The sequence below is a fragment of the Canis lupus genome, chromosome 32, assembly GCF_048164855.1.
Source record: "Canis lupus baileyi chromosome 32, mCanLup2.hap1, whole genome shotgun sequence".
In the NCBI taxonomy this organism is placed as follows: Eukaryota; Metazoa; Chordata; class Mammalia; order Carnivora; family Canidae; genus Canis; species Canis lupus.
This window is the reverse complement of record NC_132869.1, coordinates 12,912,472-12,934,518: the sequence shown is the minus strand read 5'-3', so window position 1 is coordinate 12,934,518 and position 22,047 is coordinate 12,912,472. Positions and strand designations below refer to the sequence as shown.

The 22,047-nt window shown below is 40.9% G+C and overlaps 1 protein-coding gene across 3 annotated transcripts in view; it reads right to left on the bottom strand.

Annotated features, from left to right (window-relative positions):
* The window catches only part of STARD9 (StAR related lipid transfer domain containing 9), a 135,788-nt gene extending 113,741 nt beyond the window's left edge, over positions 1-22,047 (bottom strand). For 2 of the 3 annotated variants that reach the window (XM_072808780.1, XM_072808781.1), the window contains exons 1-3: positions 21,890-22,047; positions 16,840-16,909; positions 15,087-15,203 (exon numbers count right to left, since the gene is read on the bottom strand). In XM_072808780.1, coding sequence (XP_072664881.1) covers positions 15,087-15,203; positions 16,840-16,909; positions 21,890-21,936 — 234 coding nt within the window. In that variant the 5' untranslated portion in view covers positions 21,937-22,047. The remainder of the gene's footprint in view (positions 1-15,086; positions 15,204-16,839; positions 16,910-21,889) is intronic. The other variant, XM_072808779.1, reaches the window with a different exon arrangement.

Here is a 22,047-nt window from a genome sequence, read left to right as displayed (position 1 = left end):
AAATGACAAAGAAAGAAACAGATTGTTTCCTCTTCATCCTCATATCAGCTCAGAACTCCAAAAAGACTATTTTTTGGACCCCTGCGTGGTTCAGTGATTGAGCATCTGCCTTCAGCCCAGGGTGTGATCCTGGGGTCTGGGGATGGAGTCCTATCTCAAGGCTCCCTGCAGGGAGCCTGTTTCTCCCTCTGCATATGTCTCTGCCTTTGTCTGTACCTCTCTCTATATGTCTCTCCTGAATAAATACAATCTTAAAAAAAAGACTATTTTTGCTGAAAGCTGAGCTTATGTAAACGTATATAAATCACAAATTAGAGCCAGTATACTTCAGATAGTATAGTGACCACCCCTAACTTCAGATTCTGAAAAAGAAAATATGAGACCAAACTGCTGTCCCAAAAACTGCAGTTCTGAAAGAAAAGCAAGTAGCAACAAGGATGTTGGACAGCCAAGATCTACAAATGCAATTGCTCCAAAATATTACAGAGTAAATTATCAATTTCTGATTTTTTTGGCTTTAGAATATATGGAAAAGTCTCCTGCTCATGTTCTAGAAGCCAGAGCATACTATCACTGTGCCCAACAAAGGCTCTGGTTGCCTTTGGTTTACAAGACAAATGCTAAGTTAAAATTTGCTCTGCTAGAGTCCATAGAGCAAATCACAAACCATTGTGGATCATCTGCTGACACCAGTCATAATGCTATATAGTCTGTGGGATACAAATCAAACACAGTCTCCATCTTTGCAGTATCTAAAATATATAGCTGAAATAAAGCTAAAGAATATACTAATAGAAGGAAAACGACACTAGATGGAAATATGGATCTAAAAACAAAATGAAGCACCAGAACTAGTAACTACATGGGTAAATACATAAGATTTCTTATTACTTAAATCTTTAATAGATAGCTTACTATCTAAACAAAAATATTAATATAATAGAGTTCATAATATATGTAGACATAAAGTTTATGAATTGATAGGATAAAGAATGAGAGAGAAGAAACAGAAGTATTCTAAGGAAGGAGGGGAAGTAGTATATTATCACTTGAAGGAAGATTGTAGTGAGTTAGAAATGTATACTATAAACCCTAAAACAACCACTAACAAATCAAAGAGTTATAGCTATAAACCAACAAAGATAAAATGGAGTCATAAAAAAATCCAATCCGGGATGCCTGGGTGGCTCAGCAGTTTAGCGCCGCCCTCAGCCCAAGGTCTGATCCTGGAGATCTGGGATTGAGTCCCATGTCAGGCTCCCTGCATGGAGCCTGCTTCTCCCTCTGCCTGTGTCTCTGTCTCTCTCTCTCTCTCTCTCTCTCTCTCAATCTGTCTCCCAAGAATAAATAAATTAAAATCTTAAAAAAAAATCCAATCCAAAAAAAGGTTTAAAAAAAAAATACAAGGAAGCTCCTGGGTGGCTCAATTAAGCATCTGTCTTTGGCTCAAGTCACGATCCCAGGGTCATGGGATGGAGCGCCACATGAGGCTCTCTGATCAACAGAGAGCCTGCTTCTCCCTCTCCCTCTGCCTCTCCTCCCACTCATGCTACCTCTCAAATTTTTAAAAATTTTAAAAAACACAAAACAAAAAACAAAGAACAAGTAGGACAAAAAGAAAACAAATAAGCAAAATGACTGTCACAAATGTATTGGTAATTACAATAAATGTAAATCGTTGTCGAAATAGCCCCAATTAAAAGTAGAAATGATCTGATTAGGAAAATATATATGCTGTCTACAATAAATTCACTGTAAATATAAAGATATAAATAGTTTAAAAGTCCATAATAGCAAATATATTATGGTATACCCACATAGAAGGTTACTATGTGGGGCAACCCACATAGCCCATATCTGTGTGTGTGTGTGTGTGTGTGTGTGTGTGTGTGTGTGTGTGTCTCATGAGTAAATGAATAAAATCTTTAAAAAAAATAAAATAAAAATAAAAAGTATTTTATTTATTTATTCATGACAGACACGGAGAGAGAGAGAGGGAGGGAGAGAGAGAGAGACAGAGACACAGGCAGAGGGAGAAGCAGGCTCCACGCAGGGAGCCCAACATGGGTCTTGACCCCGGGTCTCCAGGATCACGCCCTGTGCCGAAGGCAGACGTTCAACCGCTGAGCCACTCGGCCTGCCCTAAAATTTTTTTTTTTAAGTAAAATCTTAAAAATAAAGGTAGTGAAAAATTGTGGTGTTACTTTCAAATACACTTGAAAGTGTATCAAGCAATATGGTTCTATCACAAGAATACGAATAGATTGATTAGCGCAGCCCAGGTGGCTCAGCGGTTTGGCACCGCCTTGAGTCCAGGGCATGATCCTGGAGACCTGGCATAGAGTCCCATGTCCGGCTCCCTGCATGGAGCCTGCTTCTCCCTCTGCCTCTCTCTCTCTCTGTCTCTCATGAGTAAATAAATAAAATCTTTAAAAAAAGGAATAAATTGATTAAGCAAAATAGTTTTAAAAGAAAGCCCAAGAATATGCAAGAATTTAGTAAATAATAAAAGACTTTTCATATCAGTGGAGAAAGGTTGGTGTTCAATAAATGATAATGACACAGATGGCTGAGGGAAAAAGAATAAAGCTGAAGCTCTTTCTTATACCAAAAAATTTCAAATGTTCAAATATTGAAAAGATACATTTGTTAGTATATCAAGGAATAATGGTCATTTTTACAGGGGGTAAGGGGCAGAGGGAGAGAGAGAATCTTAAGTAGACTTCACACTGAGTGCAGAGCTCCCACTGGGGGCACAATTTCACAACTCTGAGATCATGACCTGAGCCAAAATCAAGAGTCAGATGCCTGAGCCACTCAGGCACCCAAAATTTATGTTTTGGCACCCTTAATCTACATTTAAGACATACACACAGAGAAAAAAAGAAATTACCATGAACAGAGCCAAAACAAAAGTAAAAATGTGAAATATTCCCAACATCTGAAACAGGGGGATCAATTTCCTTAATATGCTAACTGCTCTTAGCCCAGATCACACCCTGGACCGAAGGCAGGCAGCCCTGGTGGTGCAGTGGTTTGGTGCCTGCCTTTGGCCCAGGGTGTGATCCTGGGGTCCTGGGATCGAGTCCCACATCAGGCTTCCTGCATGGAACCTGCTTCTTTCTCTGCCTCTCTCTCTCTCTCTGAATAAATAAATAAATCTTTAAAAAAAAAAAGAAATAAGAAAAAGATGTACAATACAGTAGAAAAATGGGGAAAATATAACATATAATTCACAGAAAAGATACAAATGGCCAAGAAACATGAAAAGATGTTCAATCTCAATTATAATGAAAGAAAAGCAAAGCCAGTAAAATACTATTTTTACCTGGCAGATGCTCAAAGATTAAAAAGTTTGGTAATACTTAGTATTGACAAAAGATATACTAGGGTATTCTGATAAATTATTGTTAAGAATATAAACTGGTACAATCTCTTTGGAAGGCACTTAGACAAAAATCTATTGAAATTTAAAACTCAATAGCTGGATATGCAACAGCACTTCCAGAAATTTGTCTGTTATACTTGCAAAAGTGCAAAGATGTTTATTCTAGTATTCTGTATTACAGAAGAAACCTGGAAATATCCCAAATGTCCATCACTAGAGAACTAGTTAAACTCTATTATCTTTATAACTAGAATTCTATGCAGCATTAAGACAATGAGGGGATCCCTGGGTGGCACAGTGGTTTGGTGCCTGCCTTTGGCCCAGGGCGCGATCCTGGAGACCCAGGATCGAGTCCCACATCAGGCTCCCGGTGCATGGAGCCTGCTTCTCCCTCTACCTGTGTCTCTGCCTCTCTCTCTCTGTGTGACTATAATTAATAAATAAATAAATAAATGAATGAATGAATGAATGAATGAATGAATGAATGAATAAATAAATAAATAAATAAATAAATAAATAAATAAATAAATAAATACAGACAATGAGGTGGAACCACATATATAACAAATAAATTAGGGCCAGGATAAACTGAGTAGAATAAAGCACATTGAAAAACAGCAGGTACAGTGTAAACTCCTTCACATTTTTTAAAGGATATATAATGTATGCTGCTTATGTTTAGAGAACATCTGAAAGGATACCAAAGAACTTGCAGACAGTGGTCACCTCTAGAGAATGAGACTGGGTTGGGGGAGCTGTGGAAGGAGAAGGTTTTTTCACTTTTTACATTACACTCTTATGTATTATTTGCACATTTTATAATTAGCTCGTATTGCCTTTATAGCAAAATATTTTAATAAAGTAATTAATTTGCTGACACTTTTTATGGAGTCATCCACTTTCTGCTGAACACAGAACTAGAGAGAAACCAGTCCCATTTTTTTCTCCACACTTTCTGAACCTCTTTTAGAACACTGCACTAAGAAGGAGCCTTTTGTTGGTCAGCTAGACTGGCTCCCCCAAACAGAGGACCATTGACATGATGCTAAGAGGGTGCTTGGACACAGACTTACTGTGCAAATAAGTATGCGGGAGAGAATTTAGCACATGGCAAGACAGACCAGGTGGCTGACCTCCTCTGGGGACACCTACTGTTATCAGTCTGCCTGTGCATGCTTATCTACTATGGTAGACACACAGATCTTTTGTTCAAAGGGCTGCATTTTATACCCCCTTGTTTAGATGATTCTGTACATCAGTTTTTCAAAAGACTCTCAATCATCACATCACACTTTTCTTTAAGCAATTAACCGACAATCCTATTAAACCCAGGACAAATTCAAATGTAAACGGAGTGCGTGTACAAGGCAACTTGTCAGCATTGCACATACAAGCAAGAGAACTTCTGGGTAATGCCAAGGACAACTGTCTCGGGAACCCTATTTATACTCAGGCTGTCTCAAGTCTGCAACTGACTATGGAGCTTTGGGCATGCCTCCCCTACAGATAATCTTTCTGGTCTAGATCTCAAGGTCCCAGATAGTACCAGAAATTTCTGTCAGCCCTTGGCTCACAGGGGAGAAAAAAACTATCCAAACAAGCTTTTGCATTTTAAAAGATTTCTCTAGTTTCTGCTGTTCATTTTTGAATAGGCATCCAGCACCAGCAGCAAACATTAAGTCTCAAGGATCTCAGTTCGTCAGATTTTATGAGTCTGAAAGCTACTCTTTAAAGATTCATAATCAAGTTTCTAGAGAGGGGAAAAAATGTGTTAGATGAAGCCAAAAGAATGACCTTATTCCCTTAAAATCCAGCCCATGGCCATGCTTATGTAGCTGAGCAGCTGTGCTGCTGGCAGGGGAAAGGAACATACTGAAATGAAACACTCATGACAATCTCCCTTCCCCCACTCGTGCCTGCGGGGCCCCATCCAGTTATTGCACAAAAAGGCTTTTTCTTATAAACTTCTCTCCCTTCTACTTCTGTCTCCATCTTGGTTGGGAAGAAACAGCACTAGTGATGGAATGTACACAGCTCTGCAAATATTCATGAGAAAATGCTTTGACGCCCACACGCTCCCTAGCTTCCCTAACACATACATGCATTAAGGAAAAGACATGCAGGGATCCCTGGGTGGCGCAGCGGTTTAGCGCCTGCCTTTGGCCCAGGGCGCGATCCTGGAGAACCGGGATCGAATCCCACGTCGGGCTCCCGGTGCATGGAGCCTGCTTCTCCCTCTGCCTGTGTCTCTGCCTCTCTCTCTCTCTCTGTGTGTGACTATCATAAATAAATAAAAATTAAAAAAAAAAAAAAAAAAAAACTTGAGCATTCAGACAGTGTGTTTATGATGAAAAATCGTGTGCAAAATAGATACATGTGCAAAATATTTAAAAAAAAAAAAAAAAAAAAGGAAAAGACATGCATAGAGAAACTGATAAGTGTCTGTGGTTCTTTAACTTAAGTAAATTGTAAGGTTTTCTCAGAACAGGCAAGATTCAAGAAGGCAGAGTCCTAACTGATCTTTCATCCACTGAACCATAAATTGAATAATTGATCCAATAACCATTAATTGGCCATTTAAAATGTATGGCACTGGGCAGCCTGGGTGGTTCAGTGGTTTAGTGCTGCCTTCAGCCTAGGGCGTGATCCTGGAGACCAGGGATCGAGTCCCACATCGGGCTCCCTGCATGGAGCCTGCTTCTCCCTCTGCCTGTGTCTCTGCCTCTCTCTGTGTGTCTCTCGTGAATAAATAAATAAAACCTTTAAAAAAAAATGGTATGGCACTGAGGGCACCTGGCTGGCTCAATCGGTGGAGCATGGGACTCTTGATCTCAGGGCTGTAGGTTCAAGCCCCATGATGGGTATAGAGAGTACTTGAAAATAAAATCTTAAAAAAAATTAAATGTGCAACACTGGATGTTCACAATAGCCAAACTGTGGAAGAAGCCTCGGTGTCCATCGAAAGATGAATGGATAAAGAAGATGTGGTCTATGTGTACAATGGAATATTACTCAGCCATTAGAAATGACAAATACCCACCATTTGCTTCTACATGGATGGAACTGGAGGGTATTATGCTGAGTGAAATAAGTCAATTGGAGAAGGACAAACATTATATGGTCTCATTCACTTGGGGAATATAAAAAATAGTGAAAGGGAATAAAGGGGAAAGGAGAAAAAAATAAGTGGGAAATATCAGAAAGAGAGACAGAACATGAAAGACTCCTAACTCTGGGAAACGAACTAGGGGTGGTGGAAGGGGAGGTGGGCAAGGGGTGGGGGTGACTGGGTGGCAGGCACTGAGGTGGGCACTTGACGGGATGAGCACTGGGTGTTATTCTGTATGTTGACAAATTGAACACCAATAAAAAATAAATTTATTTAAAAAAAAACACTGGAAATACAGAAATAAACAGAGCTGTATGTGGTGTGGCATGTGAAAGCTGAGACTCTGGAGTCACATGGTCAAGGGTTTGAACAAATACTCGGTCTATGACTTGGCCATACGATCTTAAAGCAAGTTACTCAAATTGTCTGAGCCTGCTCCTCTTGAAAATGGAGATAATAAATAAATTAATTAATTAATTTAAAAAATTTTAAAAGAAAATGGAGATAATTCTGAGAGTAAAAAGTGCCCTAACCCTAAAAACATCTCCCACTCTGTGAGCCATCAGATTCCTTCTCGTCTTACTTTCCTCTACATGCTCCCCCTCCTCTTGCCCCTCTAAGATCCCTCCCTCAGTCTTAGTAATTCTTCCACCTTCTCTACTTTTTTCCCAAAGCCTTTATTCACACTCCAAGCTTGTAACGCATAAAAGAAATGAGGGTCACAGTCCATTTCTCCACCTCATTCTACTTACTTTGAGAACTAGATCATTTGCCTTTTTTTTTTAATTTTATTTATTCATGAGAGACACAGGCAGAGGGAGGAGAAATAGGCTCCATGCCAGGAGGCCAATGTGGAACTCGATCCTGGGACTCTGGGATCACGCCCCGAGCCAAAGGCAGACACGCTCAACCACTGACCCACCCAGGCGTCCCTGCCTTCATCTTATAATGGGTTGGGGTTCCCAGAAAGAAACACTGCTTCTGTGGCAGGAGTATCTAATCATAGCCTGGTCACATTAGAGAATCTGGAATAGGCCCTCAATACTTGCCCACGCTACTAGATAACAACAGTGCCCATTTCCTCATCTTGACTGAGTAAAGAGCCAGAAATAGATCCATTCTAAGGAACAAGAGATTTCCTTGGGATTCTGCTAAGCAGGGTATTTCCTGCCATGTGGGAACCTCTGTATTGCAGTTCATGATCCTTGTCACTAGAATAAGCAAACAAGAAACACTTCCCTGGCACTTCCCTGAAACATTAACCACAACTCTGAACTAGCCAATGAGAAAAAAAAAAATTTGGGAAGCCTGGGTGGCTCAGTGGTTGAGTGTCTGCCTTTGGCTCAGGGCATGATCCCGGAGTTCCGGGATCAAGTCCTGCATATGGCTCCCTGCACAAAGCCTGTTTCTCCTCCTTCACCTGTGACTCTGCCTCTCTCTCTCTCTGTTGTCTCTCATAATAAATAAAATATTTTTTAAAAAGAGAAAAAAGAGAAAAAAATTCTTTGACTTATTTTTGTCTCTCAAGAGCTTCATCTTTAAATAAGTGTCTTGAGGGCAGCCCCGGTAGCATAGCGGTTTAGCGCCGCCTGCAGCCCAGGGCGTGATCCTGGAGGCCCGGGATGGAGTCCCATGTCAGGCTCTCTATATGGTGCCTGCTTCTCCCTCTGCCTGTGTCTCTGCCTCTCTCTCTCTGTCTCTATGAATAAATAAATAAAATCTTAAAAATAAATAAATAGATAGATAGATAGATAGATAGATAGATAGATAGATAGATAGATAGTGTTTTGAATAGTCTCCAGCATTTCTTCTAATATCAACATTCTGGATTTTTTAAAAAGTTTTTATTTAAGTAATCTCTACACCCAATGCAGGGCTCAAACTCATGACCCTAAAATCAAGAGCTGCATGTTCTTCTGACTGAGCTAGCCAGGTACCCCTCAACATTCTGGTATTCTAAAGTCAAAATATTTAGCAACCATATATCAGGATTCAAAAATTCTGCACATTACTCTTCATGTCCTAATTACATACAATCCCCTGCAATTTACTTTTTAAAAGATTTTCTTTATTCTTGAGACACAGAGAGAGAGGCAGAGACATAGGCAGAGGGAGAAGCAGGCTCCCTATGGGGAGCCTGCTGCAGGACTCAATCCTGGAACCCTGGGATCACGTCTTGAGCTGAAGGCAGATGCTCAACCACCCACTGAGCCCATCCCAATCCTCTGCAATTTAATTTGAAATCCTCTATTTTATCCTAATAGAACTAAAGGCCAATTGGTTCTAATGCTCCATAAACTGTTAAAATCATCATGTTCTGTACTTGAGATTATACCTGTCTTTTCCTCTATAAACCAACATTTCTTCATTAAATAATCACATGCAGATGCACACAAGGTATACTATACTGATAATGGCTTTCTACAGTCAGCCCTTCAATCATTTTTAGAGGTATGTGGGGTTTTCCTCAGAATACTCTTGGAGTTTCTAACATTCTCAAACTAAAGTCTAGAACTGAAGAAAATATTCACCAAAGAATGTGTTAACACACACACATACACACACACACACTCTCCACTTCCCTTCAGGGCTCTGTGAGGGTGGGCAATGGATGCACTGTGTGTTGTTTGGTGTTCAGTGCATTGTGGAAATTAAATAAATACTATAAAAATAAAAGCACAATCACACTGCTGCTATAATTTCAGTTTTGGATTCAGAGGTTATGGGAAGGAAATCTCTTGCACACTCACATGATTTTTTATCTGGAAAAGGCACAAGTGTTTTAGGTATTGTGTTTCAGCCAAATAACTGACCATTTTAAAATAAAGATTCCCAGGAGAATAGAAGCACTTGCTTTCCACAAAGGGCCGGGTGGCTTTTTGTTCCTGGACGTGCTGTTGACTCAGTCTGCACTTGTTTTGACAGCCAATTACAGTCCTTCTTAGGAAACCTGAGCTAATGCTCTTCATGGAAAGTTTTACAAACACAAAACTACCCAAACACAGTACACTTGAGGAGAGGACTCCTGCTCCAAGAGATATTCCTGACCAGGAGGAACGGAGGGAAGTTAATTTTCCAAGTGGATCATGCTGATCCAGAAGGGATCACAACCAAAATCAAAAGAGGGATATTTCAAATCTAGTTCAACTCTTAGAAGCATGGGCCTAACTTCTCTCATACTGTGATCGGGTAATCACAACACGGAACAAAGCCACAGTACTCAGGACCTTCCTTATCAACTCTAGTTGCCAAGCCCTGGACTGGGAACATAATTATTTCATTTCCTCCACACAGGAACTCAAGCTCAAGAAACCAGGACTCAGAGAATTTAAGTAACTTGTCTAAAGTAAGCCAACTAATAAGTGGCTATGCCTGAATTCAAACCCAGATCTAACTTCAGAGAAGTAGATTAATATTAATATGGATTAAAAATAGATAAAATGTAGGCCAATTTTGAAGAAAAGCCTTGGCTGCAAGTCCAACAAAGACAAAAAAAAAAAAAAAAACAATTTAGATGAATAACAAGCTGCCTTAAGAATGGGAAGCTAGGGCAGCCCGGGTGGCTCAGCGGTTTAGCGCCGCCTTCAGCCCAGGGCATGATCCAGAAGTGCTGGGATCGGGTCCCTTTTCCCTCTGCCTGTGTCTCTGTCTCTCTGTGTCTCTCATGAATAAATAAATAAAATCTTTAAAAAAAAAAAAAAAGAATGGGAAGCTAATGATTACACAAGGATCACAGGGTAATAGACAAGACAGGTGGTATAATGCTCTACCAGCCCCATTCACTACAGTCTTTTCTCTTTCTTCCCCTTCACCCTCTCTCCTCTTTCCTAATTTACCATCTCTTCTTTTTCATATATGTCTCTCCCACTCAGTTTTTCTTCCTTTGTACACTACAGCAGAGCAAAGCCTATGAACTTTGCATTCAGATAACCCTGTGGGCAAATCTAAGACTCATTTCTTACTGTGTGACTTTGGGCAAATCAAGTAACCTAAGTCTGAATTTTATAAAAGGATAAAATCTTCTACCTTTTAGGCTGCTGAAGGGATTAAATCAGACAATATGAAGAAATGACCAAGTCTCCTAGTAGACTGAGATTTCTTTTGAACATCTGTGAGGCTTTGCTAGCATACAATTTAGAATTGGACAGTTTGGGATTTGAATCCCAGCTCCACCACCTACCGGCTAAGTGATTTGGGCAAGTTTGGGAACCTTTATGTACCTCATTTCCTTATCTATTAAGTAGAATAAATAGTAAGGACTTAGATTTGGGAGACAATCAAATGGAATGATAAACATTTAGAATCTATTGATATTTAACAAATAAAGCTGCCTCTCAATAGAACTTACAGTAGCTGAAATGTTCTCTAGAGGCCCATGTTTGTGCATGCCTGATCTATTTATCAAGTGTGTCACCACTAAGGACTAGTAAGTGCTAAAGCATTAAGAAATGCTAATCTTGAACCTATCTTCTGAGGCTGTAAAATAAATATAGAAAGAGAGGTAGAGGGGATCCCTGGGTGGCTCAACGGTTTGGCGCCTGCCTTTGGCCCAGGGCACGATCCTGGAGTCCCGGGATTGAGTCCTACGTCGGGCTCCCTGCATGGAGCCTGCTTCTCCCTCTGCCTGTGTCTCTGCCTCTCTCTCTCTCTCTGTCTCTGTCTATTATGAATAAACAAATAACTCTTAAAAAAGAAAAGAGAGAAGTAGAATGGTATAATGCAATGAAAAGACCACATATAAGGCATGGGTCCTGTATAATGCCATATAAATCAAACAGCTGTATCAGGAAAATGAGGGGGATGGAAATACTTCTGATTTTCCTGATTGGGATTGCTACTGGCATTTAGTGAGTAGAGGCCAAAGGTGCTACTAAACATACTACAGTGCACAGGACAGACGCCCACAGCAAAGAAATATCTGGTCAAAACATCAATAGTATTGAGGTTGAGAAGCCCTAACCTAGATGACTGCTAAGTTCCTTTCAAGCTGTAACATCCTAAGAGACTATAATGAGGCAGCACCAACACCAAATAGATGGCATTCTTACCAACATTTATCAAGCAATGGCTTATAACATTGCTCAAAATCCCTGTACATCCAATGGGCAAACATTTTCCCTCCAATATCTGAATATTCTGAAATCAGTGCTGCATTTCTGAGAGTGGGGATAGTCTTTCCTCACAATCCTCCAGGGACTTGGGCCCTTGCTCTTTGCAGTTAGAATCTGTGCTTCCAAAGCCATGAGATTCCTTCTGGCCAAGTAGATGATTTAAATAAGTCTGAATCAAGGTCAGAATAAGATACTACAACAGCAGACATGAATCTCAGATACATCATGCCAACTGAAGGAAGCCAGACTCACAAGACTACATACTATTATTTTATTACATTTACATGGTATTTGAGAACAGACAAAAACTATAGGGACAGAAGACAGATTAGCAGTTGCCAGAGGCTGGAGGTAAGGAGAACTTGAAGGGACATGAAGGAATTTGGGAAGTGATGAACTGTTTTATACAATGATTATAGCATAAGCTACACAACTGTGTCAAAAATCATAGAACTAAAAAAAAAAAAAAAACCTCATTGAACTGCACACTAAAAAGGTTAATTTTACTGTATCTAAATTATATACTTCAATAAAACTGTCCCCTCTCACCACTACCTAAAATATAACCACAAATGCTACAGAGAAGATTGTTGTACTTTGGGAAAGGCTGAACTGGATGACATCAAAATTCTTTCCACCTCACATCCTGTGATTTTATGACAGTCTGCCTTCTGCCTCTTCCTACCCTGGTGACCTTAGAGTTAAGTCTGGGCTCCAATTTCTGTGTTAAAGCAATAAGTCTCTCTGACCAAATCATGTGTTTATGAGTCCTACTATCATTCAGGGATCTCAGGCCCTACTTTAACTTGTGACAGAGGCTCTTTCCTTGCTGTCTCCTACTTTAACTCCCCTTGGGACTGATGAGGGCCTTAGATAATTAATAAACAAGTGAGAATAAATCTCAGGGGACATCGGTTTTATCTCTCTGCACAGGCTTCCCGTCGAAATCCAATTTGATCCTTCCATTGAACTCCATATCAGTCAACAGAAGAATCATATTTATGAACTCCCTTCCTCTATGGACTTCTGGGCTTCCCACTACATTATTTTTATACACTTAAGGTATAAAATGTGAGCCTCACACCAAAATTATACCCAAGTTTGTTGAGATATATACCGATAAGTAGTTCTGTTCTGTTTAGAAACATTAATGACCCAGATTATTGATCTATCAAATGCTACATAAAATGGTTAACTTTTCTTGTATCCAGAATAGCCCTAGGGTGCCTAAATGGCTCAGTCGGTTAAAGGTTAAGCAGTTAACTCTTGATTTCAGCTCAGGTCATGATCTCCAGGTCCAGAGATTGAGCCCTATGTCAGACTCCCTGCTTGCTCAGCAAGGAGTCTGCTCAAGGATTCTCTCTCTCCCTCTGCTCCTCCCCCCCACTTGTGTGCACACACTCTCTCTCCCTTGTTTTCCTTCTCACTCTAAAATAAATAAATATTTTTTTAAAAAATGGCTCTAGATATGCTATGGCCGGGAAAGGCTGAAACAGCCATTGGAAAGCTCACATTTTCTACTAATAAGACCACTGTCTTCTATGACACATATACAGTCACAACTGTGAACTACTGTAGGAGTCCCATCCTCTTATTTGAAAATCAGCTCCTTTCTGGCTCTCCACCAATGATGATCTCAGTAGAACAAATACAAACATCAGGAACCAGACACCTCATACATGCTTGAGTCTTAGGATGAAAATCAAGGCCAAAGACAAGCCTGGACCTCCCAGTGCTTCCATATTCCAAAGGACAGAAAATATGGTAAAGATTAGGTAATATCCATACTGACCTTTTCTACTGTGCATTTACAGCAAACACATTGTGACTACAAATATAGGGTGCTCGTATTACAACAAAGGGGGCCCACAATAACAAATTCTACAGTGGTCTAGAGTCTTGTTTCCACATGTTCCCCTCAGAAGAGAAGAATGGGGGGATTACACTTCCATGGTTTAAAATTATTCAATCATCTCCACAAGTCTCAGCAGCAAAAAATCAATACTATCCTCTAAGTCACTCAAACTTGATAGTTGCTTCTTTGGCATAATCAGAAAAAGTTTCACAAAAAACAAACACTTAGCAGAAAGTATATTTTAGCTTTTTATTCAAAAGTACATAGTCTGACTTTGGTGCCCGGGTGGCTCAGTTGGTTAAGCATCTGCCTTTGGCTCAGGTCATGAACCCAAGGTCCTGGCATGGAGCCCTGAGTTGGGCTCCCTGCTTAGCAGAGAGTCTGCCTCTCCCTCTTCCTCTGCCCCTCCCCTCCACTTGTGTTCTCTCACTTTCTCTCAAATAAATAAATTAAATCTTAAAAAAAAAGTTTATAGACTGATAAGCAATATTTGTCCACGGTTCCCCCCAAAATATTTCCATTTCCAGGGATCCCTGGGTGGCGCAGCGGTTTGGCGCCTGCCTTTGGCCCGGGGCGCGATCCTGGAGACCTGGGATCGAATCCCACATCGGGCTCCCGGTGCTTGGAGCCTGCTTCTCCCTCTGCCTGTGTCTCTGCCTCTCTCTTTCTCTCCGTGTGACTATCATGAATAAATAAATTAAAAAAAAAAAAATATTTCCATTTCCAGTGGTATTTCCTAAGGCCATATTCCTGTAGTGTTTTTCTCATACGTGTGATGATACTGGCCCACAAAAGACCAAATAAATGATTTTTCTAATTTTAGGGATAGGCTTTCATAGAAAATATCCTGGAAGCTGCTAAGGTAAGCCTCTGTTCTCACTTTAGTCTGTGTTCATCTAACTGAATGAGGCAAGGCTTAAAGCCCATGATGGGGAGTGAATACGATGATGGGCAAAGCGTAAAGCCCATGATGGGGAGTGACCAACAATGCTCAAACCAGAACAACGCTGCTGCTTTACAGAAACAGATAGAAGCCCCATAGACCCATGTGGCCAGGCCTGTTTACTCAGAAGCTTATGAGAAAGATAAGTAGAACTACCAGACACAAGAAAGATGACAGCCTTTCCAGGGAGGCTTTGGCTGGTGCTCTCAATCCTCAGCACATCAATAGAGTTCACCTCTTGCAGGCTGCCAGACTAGCTGTGTAGCCCTTTTATGCCCAACCTAGGACCATAAGCATAAGAAAAGGCCCAAAGATACTAGCCTCTAGAATCCCTGAGCCTCTCTGCTGTATACAGCACAGGTCAAGTTTGCCATGAACCCATTTTCTTGCCATAGAAGTAGAACAGTACCTGAACTAACTTGTACCCACCTAAATCATGCTAAGGCCCAAGTCTAAATGGACACTAGCCAACTTCTATGCCCTACTCAAGCAGTCTTTTCCCATCTCTTTTGTTCTTTCTGCAACTGATGGCCTCTCACTACTACTTCTCAAATCAAAACATTATTAGTTTCTGACCAAACTATTAAAGAAAGAAATAGCCAGGCCCCAATTCCATGTTAATTTCCCAATAATTATCCAATTAGGGAGCACTGAGGAAAGTGAAGGAAAAATGACATTACCACATCCTGAGATGCATACTGAGGGTCCTCTGGGTTGACTGACCAGTAGCAGTAATCAAAGCCAAATGCCACAATCTTCTCCCGGAAGTCTCCAAAGCCATCTGGTCGACTGTCCACCTAAAATCAAACATAGGGTAGAATCTTCTCTATCATAATATCAGAATCTAGCCAATGCCATTTGATTCCTCCCAACTATAGCTAGAGCAATCCGGACTGGTCATGAGAAATATTTATGTTATCTACCTGAAAAAGGAAAAAAGTAAACTTTGTCTTCATATCATCAAATAAAAGCTCCAGAGAATTAAGTTTGTCTATAGTACTATCACCTATCTGCCTACATATGAACCAAGCACAGAACAGCTTAGGAGAGAAAGACTTTCCCTCTCTCCTAAGCATCTTTTTATCACTATCATTTTTTAAAATTTTTTTATCACTATCTTTTATCACTATCATTTATTTCTCCAAGTATTTCTGTAAAGAATACCAAGAGTGCATGAGTAGTTCAGTGCCTGGGCCTGACAAACTACCAACCTAGGGCTTTCACAGAGGTCCCTGGGTATCTACCCCCAGTGAATTAGAAAGCACAATGGACACAATAGCAAGGACCAATTCAACTGCCCAAGGTAGATGAGGGTAGGATCAGAGATTGGAACCACATTGACCTCCAGGTACAGGGAGAATGGTATTACTGTCACAAATGTTTTATCTTACTATTTAATATTTAGACTCTGGACAGGGATAAACAAACCCTAGCACTAGTGACCATAAACTACGGTAGAAAGAGACTATCAGAATGACTAAGAAATTCTTAGTGGATAACATCAAGAAAGTAAGCCACTAAGTAGGTGTGCAGGGGGCAGATCTGAGTTTGATCTTGGCCAAGATTGATTCTTAAAAAACAAAACTCTCAGCTCTCAGAACAAAGCCCTTGAAGTATGTAAGCAACAGTGATATAAATAAGAGACTGCAGAGAATAAAAAAGTCTTTTGTCCCTGGGGAGTTCCTATTGAAAGTTTTGCAGGTCCTATTCTCTTTTAGCAGAAAGCTGCTTACAAAAGGAAACAGATCACATCACAGAAGTGGGGATGGCTGATAGGCCTGGGGTCCAAAAAGTCAGCTTCCTCAGCTCTCAGGAATGCTGAATACCACCTGCAAGCTGTCTACAGCAGCAATCACAAGGCCAGCTTCCCTGTCTCTCTCCACTTCCCAAGGCCCAGAAAGAAAGAACCCCTTCCACTTCTGCTATTCTGGTAAACGGAGGAATGGGATGGAGGAAATTAGCCCTAGGAGGGAGTGGTGGGTGGGGAAGGAAGTTCCCAGTATTTGTCCAATTGTGACTCAAAGGTCAGTCAGATCTGTAAAAGAAACTGTGCAGCACAACTCAGGATAGCAACCCTTCTGAGATCTGATGCTACTAAAATCTGTAGTAATGCGTCTATATTAAGTGATATCCCATGAGAGAGTTGAGACAAAGTGTAACTGGTGGTCTAGTGAGTTAAATATACCCATGGATGTACCCAGCATGCCTTACACTAGCCATGATGCCCACAAACAGTAACTGACCAGTTTCCAAACCGCTGCATCCTATTTGACAGAACTTGGGCTGCAATCCCTGTAGTTCTTTCCTGCTTTATGCTTATACTTGTTTTGTATAAAATTCTTCCCTCTCCCAAGCCCCTACCCTAAACATATTCACATGCATATCTTCATCCCAGAAGCCCCTGTAATAAAAGGAAAACAATTTCAGGCTTACCTTTAAATTTCTGATTTTTGCCACATTGCCATCAACTTCCACAATAATTCTTCCCCCTTCTTTGATCTCCCTAGAAATAAGACCCAAGGCCATATGAGAAGAAACATTGCTTTAAAAAAAAAAATCAAGAAAAGAGAAGCTGAGATCAGCGCTACTGGAACAAAATGTTTCCCTACTGTCCCTGTAAGTAGCTGTCCCTGGCTGACATGCTTCTCTGGATCATTAGAATTTGGCTTTGGAACTGCTAAGAATTACCACTACTGAGCACCATCCATGTGCTAGGCACTGTATTAGGTACAGTACATACTATACTTCATCTTATACAATCTTCCCACTAACATACCCTCCTGACATGGTTTCCTACCATATCTTCATTTTTTCAGATGGAAGATGGAAGCCGAGAGAAATTTTGTAACTTGTCATAGGTCACATATCAAGCAATGGCAGAGCTGGGATTTAAACCAAGATACATCTGACCAGAAAGCCTGGACTCATACCTTGAAACTCTGGAGAGTATCTTTCATTCATCAAGCACACAATAAGGCATCCCCTCTCATCTTCTTTGGGATTTTGAGCATGGATAGTAATGAAAAAGGTTTTGGAGTACTCTCTGTTGAGATACTGAGAACATATTTCCCAAATCCTTTCATCTTCCTAAATTGGAATGAGAGCCAAGATCCTCAAGAATTTTCCTATGTTGTGGTTATGTAGTAACAATGCTAACAACTAACCAACCCCTAAATTTACTTTAAGTGGCTTAATCCAAGTGACCCATATATTTGAAGCCCAAATGAACAGACTATACTCCATTCTATATATGAAATCTTTTTTCATAACAAGACCTTTAGCTAAAGTGCTTAATGCCAGAATGTTAACAGATAAAAATTAAATTTGTTAGCATTTCCTCCACTACAATGAAAGTAATCAATTAAATTACCCCTAGCCCAGGACCTTAAAGTTAAGAAAATATGTTCTGTCTCATTTTTATCTTTCCTCATGGTTCTCAGGATATGACCTTGAGAATTTGGGGAAGGAAGAACAGGCATATTGAGACAAAGGTCTTTACATTTAAGATTATTTTTTTAAACTGGTTAGTAAGCCTGGAATAAAGCCCTGGATAAGAAATTTCCCTCTCCCACGTAGTAACATTTGTTAAATTTCCTCAAGGCCCTAAAACTCTTTCTTTGACATTTCATGCTAGATAGTATTTAAGGCAGCAGAAATATTCTTAGTCCCTCAGGATCACAAACCAGTCACACACACACACAGCCCCTGACAATTCTGAAGAAAATCTTTCATCTTTGTTGTTAACATTTTACAAAATAACATTTTTCCTTTCTCCATTTTAAAGTAGGTTTTATTATCCCTCCTCCCCCTATAAAAGTAATACATAGATTGTAGTAAATTTGAATAAAGGAAACAGAAAAATGATACCATGATTTTTCCAAATCTATTATCTAATTTTTTTTTGAAGTATGCCCTTTCTTGAGGATTCATCTAAGACTCTTTCACGTAAAGCAGCCTGAAAAGAAGTGTCTTAAATTTGACTTCTTGGAAGATACAAACTATAAGGGGAAAATGCTGCTCCTTCCTGGCCTGGACCACTGTCATTGGTAACCTAGTGATTCCAAGCTATTCTAAAACAAAATGAGGGAGAATTAAAATTGAGAAGAACAGAAAGAAAGGGCACTAACCTCAACTGGGGAGCTGGCCACAGAATGAGAGTCTGCAGAGATGGAGCCTTGCACGTGGCAGAGTGGCAATACTGCCACTTGCCTCTGGGTCCTGAAGTCAACCAACAGGCATTCATTCCTTAGGATGAATTTCCCTTTGCACAGGGGTAAATCCTCAGTTACACATTTACTTCTAGAACAATGTTTCTCAAAGTGTGGTCCACAGGTTACCTTCATTGGAATTACATGAGATAGTGGGGTTTATTAATTGTAATTTCTGTTAATAAGTTGCATTATGGTGTGGGGGGAAGGTAAAAAACAAAACCAAGTTGCATTATAAGAGACTCCCTAGATGGATTGTTTGCATACTATAATTTGAGAATCAGTGTCCTAGGCAGGTAAATAAGCAAGTCATTACCACTTATTACTCATCATTTGTAACTTAAAAAAAAAAAAAGCAACTAAGAAGTAATAAAAATAGTCGTTAAAAATTATATAGCTAACACTTTATTGGACACTTAAAATGAGCCAAGCCCTGAGTATTTTTAATTTATTCTTTCATTGACTCTTCATTAAAAAAAAAAACATTAGTTATCCTATTTTACAGATTTAAAACACACATACACACACACACACAGAAAAGGAATATAGTATATGAACAGTAAATTTTGACAAGACAGTAGGGAGTATTCCAAAGCCTGTAATATTGGCAGAAGAGAACATGTTCCTTCAATGATGAGTGATTTTGGATAGACAAGGGACAGTATTCACATAATGAGCTAGCTACAGACTTTCTAATTATGGGAAACTATAAAGAGTGAGGAGGGAATCAAAACCATTTCCCACATTATCATTTTACTAATGGTCAGTGCTAATCCTACGAAGGAGACAGGCATTTGATCAAGAAGTACAACTTTTTGGTAATCTCAGGAAGGAGCAGCTTGGTTGGTCCACTGAGTGGAAACTTGGCTTTCCCTACTCTTAGACCTTAAACGAGACCATTTTCTCATCTGGAAAAACAAAAAATGGAAGCTTAAACGAGATGATCTCTGAGATTTCTTCCCAAGTACATCATCAGATCTTTTTTTTTTTAAGATTTTATTTATTTATTCATGAGAGACACACAGAGAGAGAGAGAGAGAGAGAGAGAGGCAGAGACATAGGCAGAGAGAGAAGCAGGCTCCATGCAGGGAGCCCGATGTAGGACTCGATCCTGGGACTCTGGAATCATGCCCTGGTTCAAAGGCAGGTGCTCAACCGCTGGGCCACCCAGGGGTCCCTACATCATCAGATCTAATGATTATTAACTGAATCTGTGCCAATGACTTATTTGAAGGTTGAACAAACCATATAATGAGCAGAGTCCCTACATTCGGATGAGCCTCAAAAAAAGATGGTGAAAGTTAAATAAACTCTGGAGTATAGCTGCATCTCCGCAGGATTCTCTGAGAATATGGGAGTAGTCTCGACTTCTTAGCAAGGTGGGGAGGGTCACACTGGGTTTATCCACATTTGCTCCTGAATCTTCAGCCTGGAATAATCTACTCACAGCTGGGTATCTGCAGTATTGACACTCTACCTCTTGATGCTGAAGACTCTTAACCTGAAAGTAAATAAGCTTTTGTACCCTTCTTTTCCCCTCACTTTTGTCTGATGAGATAAATTACTCTCTACTGTGGCTGCAAGTAATTCATTTCAACAGCATTTTCTTAATCTAATCCACACTATTTAGATATTCCTAGCTCTCGAGGAATTGAGAAGTTACTGTTAGGCGTGGCCAAGGTAATTATGCTGAGTAATCTAAAAGAAGAGTTTTGCAAAAAGATCTGCTGGAGGCTACCTCCAAGGTAGAATAATCCTCTGAAAACTCCAATCCTCAGTAACCACATCCAGTAATATAGAAGCCAGATGTCATAAGCCACTTAGCAACCTAAACCCAGCAGTTCAGGCGTGTGCTGCTTTCCTTCTTTCTCCATCATATCTCTTTTGTCTTTTCCCTTTCTTTTCTGTTCTCCTGTTTCTTTCTCTCATCCCATTGTTCTCCACACTATTCTGTCAGTTGCATGACTTCTCAAAACCAATCACCACATCAGGGACAAATATAATTCCCCCTACTACCAAATTTGTTATGGGAGACAATGCATTGTTTGATCCTTCTGTCCAATTTTTACGACATCTTATGCCCTAGAAAATTTTAAACCTCCCAAATCATTCCACTATATGTTTTCTGGTCCCAAACTACACTCTGCCAGCTTTGCCTCCTCACTCCTCTCCCTCTAGGCATCCTCTCACCAAACCACCAAAACTTTTCCATTTTCTAACAGCTGAAGTCCTTTTCCTTTGTTCTCAGTGTTCTTTCCAGAGTGCTCTCTACACCTTCTTCACCTGTCTGCAAACTCTAAAAGCTCTTTATTTTTATTTAAATTCCATTAGCCAACATATAGTACATCACTCTTTTCAGATGTAGTTTTCCATAATTCATCAGTTGCATAGAATACCCAGGGCTCATTACATCAGGGGCCCTCCTTAATGCCCATCACCCAGCTTTAAAAAAAAAAAAAACAGTTCAGGAGCCTCTCACTGGCTCAGCTGTAGAACATCTACTCTTGACCTCAAGGTGGTGAGTTCAAGCCCCACACTGGGCATAGAGAATCACGTAAAAATAATTCAAGTACCATCCCTTCTCTGACTTCCCAAACCTAGGAGTGGAAAATCAGCGAAAAAGGTAAGATACTATGTAGTTGGACACTGGCTGCCTCAAGAGCTGAGAGGTGCTGCATCAGATTCACCCACGAGGAAATGGACACGTGACCACGCTGAGGAAAAGGATCAGAATAACTTCCTTCCACTTCGCAGTTCTGCCGTCTAGCATAGGAGGGAACCACGATCTCCCTGGGCCTCAATGTCCCTCTCACGCCTTACAACCTGGCTCTCTCCACCTGTGGAGAGAAACCCATGTGCGCCCAAGAACACACGCAATGATGCCCCAATCCCCACAGGTACTCCAGAGCCACCAAGGAGAGGAGACTGTCCATCCCTCTTCCCCGTACTTTCTCAGCCCTTCTCAGGAAACTCAGTGAGAAAGGCCCAACTCTGCATCAAGACTTGAGCCGCTGTACCCCAAAACTCCTGCTCTGAGGACTCCAGGGATACGGATACAGCGCACCCCAGCACTGACGCAATCCAGGAACCGCTACGCCCCAGGACACGACCCGAAAACTCGTCCCGGCAGGCCTTTAGGGTTTCCGGACCCTGGCGCCCCGGGCCACTTTGTGTCAGATTTCTCCGCGCCAAGAATCACTTGAGGGAGAGGCGGAGACCTCGCCCTCCTCTCAGTTCATTTGACGCCTCAGGAGTCCTCACCCTGTCAGACTTACCTCTTGCTGAGGGGCCGAACCCTCACGGCCACTCGCACATTCGCCATCCCTCGGCCACCGCCCGAGCCTAGCAAGTCCGCCCAAGGGCAGCACCCCCGGCCCCAACCACACGCCCAACCCGGCCCCGCCCGCCCCACGCGCCTCACGGGCCTCACGGG